This window comes from Chenopodium quinoa, unplaced genomic scaffold (genome assembly GCF_001683475.1).
Source record: "Chenopodium quinoa cultivar QQ74 unplaced genomic scaffold, ASM168347v1, whole genome shotgun sequence".
NCBI lineage: Eukaryota > Viridiplantae > Streptophyta > Magnoliopsida > Caryophyllales > Amaranthaceae > Chenopodium > Chenopodium quinoa.
Genome location: NW_018742720.1, coordinates 2,344,689 through 2,351,759, shown reverse-complemented (window position 1 = coordinate 2,351,759; position 7,071 = coordinate 2,344,689). Strand labels below are relative to the sequence as shown.

Genomic DNA, 7,071 nt, shown 5'->3' with positions numbered 1-7,071 from the left:
ATACAATATTTAACTAATACAAAGTACAAATTTTTTTTACTGTGTAATAGTAATTTTTACTACTCCATACATTACTCGGTATAATAGTAATTTTTTTATGATTTCTGAAGTATAATACTTCGTAGGATGTTTTTTTTTTTACTACTCCATACATTACCCCCTCGGTTCCTCTTGGCAGAATAGGCATAAAGTACATAAGCTTAATGACCAATTTTAGATATAATCACTAATAAAGCTATTTTACAAAATAAACTACAAGTCACTAGGATGACAAAATTATTGGGTAAACACAGATTCAGTAGATGACCGTCGATAGGGTTGCTGCTGTGCACTAGCAGGCTCTGCAGGCACACCTTCATCGGCACGTTTGTCTTCAAACCATTTCAATATTCTCCTGCGAGGAAGGCTTATCACATGGGCAATGCTGCTGATCATGGTATTCTGCACATTTTAAGATTCAGTCTCAGTCTTTCTAACAAACAACTAACTAGTACAAGAACTTTACCACAAAATGTCGAAAGAGAAGTAAGAGAATGAACAAAGAAAAATTTTTGTATATAACTATAAATTTAAATCAAAGCTTGGCAATTGCGAGATCAAATGAACTAGATGCTTTTTATTTATCCAAAAAATACGGAATCTGATAATAAACACACAGCATACTATTTTCAGATGTATAACACTCCAATTCAAAATTAAAAACATTCTTCAACACTCAGGCTTTGTTCTCTTAACTTGAAAGCTCTTATATTAACTTAAATGTTATTGACCCTCTATAAATTCATCCTAGTTGTAAATTGGACTTCAGTATAACTTGTCTGAACTAATAGGCACTTATCCGAAGTCCAAACTATTTTTTCCTTAAACTTATTTGTTTAAGGTTAAATGAATAAATTGTCAATAACTGGTAACGTCAATAATTATTGATGATATAAAAGATAAGCAGCATATAAGGATATAAACTCTGGCTCAGGTTCTTTGCAGAAAGCAGTGCAAAGAACAGAGTCTAAACAGATGAATACTTGATGGACATAAACTTACTGTAGGATGCTTAGTACGCCTGTAGACGTTTTCTAGAGTTTCAACTTGAACTTTCTTCAATCTCTTTCGTGCAGACCAGCTACCTTGCAGGACATGGATGGGAGTTTCGACCTTGGGTTCAGGTTTATCAGAATCAGCAATCACCTCAGAATCAGCAATAACCTCAGAAGGAACAGCTGGCGTGTCTTCATAGTCTGGAATCGTGACAACAGGCTTTGGTTTATCAGGCAAAGAAGCACTCATCATTAACAGATTAGGTGGTGGCTCCCGCAGCAATTGAAGAACAACAGCCCTATCAAGACATAACTCAGCTGCGAGATTTTTTATCTGCAAGGAAAATGATAACTTTGGTCAATGGTGAAACCATAATAGTTTACCAACAAAGATAGGAAATTCTTTACCATGAGCTGGGAATATAGTACAAAGCAACATCCCCTTCACAAACTACATACACCATAAACAACTTTGAACAAATACTACAATACGTACATTGGTGCATGATAAGTCACTTTTCTATTCAACACCCTTAACCTACACCTTTTGAAAGGAGCTTGTTTCAGACTGATTGTCCTGTCAACTTATTTATGACATGATTTCACTAATTCACAATACACAGCACAATGTGTGAACACATCAGTACATGTGCCTAATGGAAATATATCAGCGTACTCCAAAGGCAAGCCTTTAATTAAGCACTTTTCGACAACAGAGAAATGAATGTCACAGTAACAGAAGCCCAGTTAATTGCTCATTTCAAAATGATGGCAACTTCAACATCATATCAGTCGATCTCGAATTGCAACGACAGTCAGTCCCTACCCATTTAATATTTGCACTGAAATGGCTCTTCTACTCGCTACAATCTCCATTCCCACTCATTTTCTGCTCCAAATTCATCTTCAAGTATAAATTTCATATATATCTTGCAAGATTTTCTAACACAAGGGTCTCAGACACTGATTATGACTCAAGTACAAATGGTATTGACAACAAAGAGTACATGACTTACACTAGTTTTACGGCGGCCAACCTTCAGCACTTGTGCCAATCGACGAAGTTGCCAACCTTTCAGTTGTACTGGTTCCTCTTCCTCCTCCTCGTCTTCTTCTTCTTCATCACCGGCATCATCTTCTTCAACTTCCTCTTCCATTTCTTCTTTTGCACTTTCTCCTTTGGGAGCATCATTTGTTGTCGCACTTAACAACGCCAACATATTTTCATCTTCTGCAAGTGCTTCTTCTAGCTCCCGTTCGAGCATGGCAAGCTCTTCTTCAGAAATCTCATCCTCACCATCATCTAAAAACTCCTTATCTTGCTTGAGATCTTCTTCAAGCTGCTTAAAAAGAGCCTCAAAACCATCCTCCTCTATATCATCATCTTTATTAGAGTCTTCTTTCTTGCGACTCTGCAAGCAACAAGAAGAATCATCTTGTTGGATTGTATAATGCATTTCCTACCAGTATAATTAAAGGAAAATAAAATGCAACAGAGAAGGCAATCATAGGAGATGAAATGCACACAGCAGTCTTATACTCTTATGTCAATGAGACTGATTCTCCCTTATCATGTAAGGCACAAAATTATTTGCAAACCACAATAATTGCAGAAGAATGCAAGAAAATTTTGTGCCAAGGTACTAAAGTTTTATATTCCTATAACTTCAAGAGGTTGCAAAGCATTCTCAAAATGCATCATAACTCACAAGGCACATAACTTGATCAATGGTGCCACCTAGCGTTATGCTTATTTGCTCTCACTTCAGTTCAACTACCATTTCCACTGTCGTACTTCCCATAAAGTCATCAATATATAAGACCACAGACTAAAACTTAGCTCGAACTCACCTTACCAGGAGTGAATCATAAACATGGCAGGTGATAGCCAATACCGACAAAAACTTGACTCGAACTCAGCTTACCAAGAGTGACTTAGTGAGAACCCAATTACATAAAACTTACCCCACATCTATAGACTATTAACATACTAAACACCTAAAATCAAATCCAAAATTGTTGGCAATTCTATGTTACTTAAACTCGGCTACAAGTGTCACACAAAACTGCCTCACGAAAATTTAGCATGATTTTGGTCCAAAATGAAGTGTCATATACTCATATCTATATCCAATTGTCAAGTATCCGACATGGGTATTCGAGAAAAAATGAATTGTTATGAGTATTAGAGTAACATAGGCTGCTAAATGAAGATAATACAACAAACCCAAGTAAAATACAGTCCCAATTAACTCAACAAAACACTCATCCAAGGTAAATTCACTAATTAATTCCATATTATTGATATTAAATACTTCCACAAAAATCCCAGAAAATATAATTACAAATTCCCATTATCCACAAATTCATGGGAAATGGAAAACTAAACAAAAACTTATTATTAACATCATATAAATGGATAAAAAGAAATCAAAATTAAGATTATAAACAAGAAATGAAAGAAAAAAGACCTTGTTTTTCTTGGAGGAGACGGGGCGGCCGGAGTTGCTACGGCGGCGAGCGTGGCAGAGGACGGAGCGGGAGAAAGGGACACGTGGAAGAGAGAGATTGGATGGTTTGGGGTAGTGAGAGAAGATGTAATTGTTGTAGGATTGTGAGGAAGAAGAAGAAGAGGAGGAGGAAGGTAAGGTTGAAAGAGTAATGGAGGATGAATTGTTATGTATTGAAGTGAAGTTCATCTTCTTCTCTTTGTTTTTCTTAACACTATTCTACAGTTCTACTACTATTGAGGGGTTTTGATTTTTGAGAGATTGTGAAAAGAAAGATTTATCCTTTGCATTTGAAGCATGGATTGGACTGAAAGAGCTGCCTAACTTTGGCTACTTGGCTAGGCTCTCAATTTCTTTTTCGTTTTGGTCCCTTGATTCGTGAGAGGCTGGTGCCCTAGCTGGGCAAGCGGCAGGGCATGACCGCATGAGTGCACAACCTTTATAGGAAAATATAGAATGATTGGTGGATGTAATTTTTCGGATTTCACATTGGATTCATCTCAAATTTTGATTGGAGCAAATTTGAGTATGATTTAAGGGGTGGTCTATAGTTGACTAATGGGTTTGATATATGTATGACTTATCAATTGGCTATTAGACGTGGGTGGGAGGTAGATTTGAAAGTATATTCACTTACACTATCTCGGTTTAGCTCTTTTATACATAACAATTTTGATATGCATGTTTTTTTTTCCTTTTGTTTTTTTTAGGGTTTTTTGAAATAAATGTTATTAATGAATGTGGATTTTAGATTTGTGAATTGCAAATATTTGACTAGTGGTTTTTAGTAAATATGTTAGGTTGTTATTTTGTTAATAAACAGGTCATATAAGACCACTCTTATTCATGGGCAAAAAAAAAAATGGCATTGTCTCTCTACCCACTTTCTCACTCCTCTTTCCCACTTTTACTCATGGGCATTTTATTTTTACAATTTCTCAAACACTCGTGGGATAAAAAAAAAACCCACACTTCTCTCTCTCTCTCTCTCCTTCACACTCACGGATTATATGTTAATTACCTTGCTTTTACTTTTTTATAAAATTTTGTTATATTACTTGCATGGCCCACCAATAAATCAACACGGTAGCAAATTGATTTGCCAATATGCCATTGTTATGAGCAATGCTATGGGCATTTTTTTTTTATGCTTGGGAAACAATTATTCCATTTTAAAAAAAAAAATTCTCCTCATGGGCAAAAAAATGCCCATGAGTGAGAGTGCTCTAAGCATGTTGTGGATATCTAATTAGATGGTAAGGCTAATGCAAATATAGATTTCAATGTTGGATTCATATCTAATGATGTATATGTGATTGATATTACCTATGTGATTGCATGAAGTTAAATTAGTTTGACTTAACATCAAAATACAAGCACACAAAACATAAATGGTTGATATTGCTTGAGTGACCAGTGAACACCACCAATTAAAGGTTCAAACATCCTCTCTTGTTTTACTTTCAAGGTTTTATCACCTATGCCTTGGCTTTTCATTTTATATATTTTGAATATGTGTTTGATTGTGGTTTTAAGGAACCTATAGGTAAGATTTTTTTTTTCTTAAATTTTTGCTCTAAATCTTTAAGTCCCATTGAAACATGCCCTTTTTAAACAATACATGTAAGTGTCTCACATCAATGAAAGAAGGGAGAGTTAAACACTTTTTAAGGCTTAGGGTTCTCTTCCTATTGTCTGATGGTTTCAAAATAGAATTTATAGAGACTTGTGAAGTTGATTTGGTCTTTTGGTGATAAGTTTAGCCCAATGCTGAATTTACCATAGTATTAGAGCTAGACCCATGATTTAGGACCTCTAATGGCTTTAATGTACTTTGGGTCAAATTGAATTGAGTCCATGTGAGTGGAGCGTGAATGCAATCTAGTACCATGAAAATATTTGAACTTGTGAAGTGAACTTTCTCTCTTTTTATCTATCTCTTGGTGACAAGTTCGGCCAATATTTGTATTAACAAATCCTAACATTAATTATTTGTTTGTGCATTTTGTCTTTCAATTATATATACTTTTTTTTTGGAAAAATTGTCCAGAATAATCCAACCTTTTTCTCATCCGCCCAAAATAATCCCACATTTGGATTATTTTTAAATAATCCGACCTTTGATATCAATCCGCTCAAAATGGTCTCAACCGGTCATGCAACTTGTTATACCAAGTTACTTGACACGTGTCGACTCGTGATTCGTTATAAAAATAAAAATAAATATTAAAAAATGTTAAAATTTTTTAAATAAAAAATAAATAAACTTTAATTTCCCTCCCCTGCCTGACTTCCCTGCCCCGTCGCTCCGGCCACCCAGTCCACCAAATCAAACGCCGGAGCCGGCGCCGAAGCAGCGCCCATCTGAACCTTCTAACCTCAACCCCTTTTGCCAACCAAACACGCACACCCTCGTCTCCCCTGTTCCTCCTTCAAAACAGCAACGACCAGCCACAACGCTACCATTTCCGGCAACCGTAAGCAGCTCTATCCATTTCTCACCCATAGCCTCACCTCGCACCAGCCACATACCCCTACCACAATCCACAATCTGCCACATTACACCCATAGCCTCACGCACACCGCATATACAGCCCCCAAAAACCACCAACCATCTCCAATTCACAAGCCCGCAATTGTAGCGGCAACCACTAATCACAACCGCACCAAAAACCTCCCACCCACTGCAATTCAAACCGCAACAATCTGCCGCCATGAACAAACCTCTAGCAGCCCCAATTTCAGCCAATTTCGGCTCAATTTGCGGAACCCATGGCAACTATTTCGGCCTCCCTCACCTTCCCCTGCCCCGATTTTGGCCGCCCAGACCACCCACAATAGCGACGACGGCGATCGAGCTCCGATGTCACAGCTGCTACAATGATGTCACGGTGGTTGGGGCTGGGAAAGGATGTGGCTGGGTAGCTGCGAATTTTTTTTTTAATTCATTTTTTTAAAAGATTTAAAATTTTAGACAAATTATACGGTGACACGTGCACTCTAAACTCATTTTTTTTTTTACTTGTTTATTAGGTAACCGGTCTCTTGGGTCAATTTTGAGCGGAGTGATATCAAAGGTCGGATTATTTAAAAATAATCCAAAGGTGAGATTATTTTGGGCGGATGAGGCAAAGGTCGGATTATTCTAGGCAATTTTTCATTTTTTTTTTTACTTTGATTTATTTTTAGTTCTAATTTTTGTCTTTTGCGTTGTTAAAGTTAGCTTTTATGATTAACTTATATTCCCTTGTACGTGTTTTTATAAGATTTTATTTAATCGTAAATTTTACGAGATTAAAGCTATTTTACTTATTTTTTGTCCCTAATTTCTTTATTTTCTTCATGATTATACTTTGCTTATTTTAAAGCTTTCTTTGTACCCTTGTTCATAGTTTTGAAGCTTTATATTGATTAATTTAGGTCCTTCACTTCAATTAATGTTTTTGAAAATTGCATGCTACTTTGAGTTTAAGATTAAACTTATTTGACATGTGTTGATTTGTGTGTCTTGGTGATTAGTTTTAGCT

The 7,071-nt window shown here is 36.3% G+C and overlaps 1 protein-coding gene across 1 annotated transcript; it reads right to left on the bottom strand.

Annotated features, from left to right (window-relative positions):
• Positions 1 to 8: 8 nt before the first annotated feature.
• LOC110723161 (protein OVEREXPRESSOR OF CATIONIC PEROXIDASE 3-like) lies at positions 9 to 3,964 on the bottom strand. Its single transcript, XM_021902486.1, has 4 exons — positions 3,506 to 3,964; positions 2,051 to 2,446; positions 1,042 to 1,368; positions 9 to 441 (listed from the first exon to the last, which is right to left on the bottom strand). Exons 1-4 carry the CDS (start codon positions 3,731 to 3,733, stop codon positions 277 to 279), a joined length of 1,116 nt encoding a protein of 371 aa, XP_021758178.1. The 5' UTR covers positions 3,734 to 3,964; the 3' UTR covers positions 9 to 276.
• Positions 3,965 to 7,071: the final 3,107 nt, after the last annotated feature.

Coding starts and splice junctions, on each gene's coding strand:
- LOC110723161 (XM_021902486.1), bottom strand. CDS start 3,733: ATGAACTTCACTTCAATACATAACAATTCATCCTCCATTACTCTTTCA. Junction 1,369..2,050: donor TTGGCCGCCGTAAAACTAGT/GTAAGTCATGTA, acceptor TTTTCCTTGCAG/ATAAAAAATCTCGCAGCTGA. Junction 442..1,041: donor GGCGTACTAAGCATCCTACA/GTAAGTTTATGT, acceptor TAAAATGTGCAG/AATACCATGATCAGCAGCAT.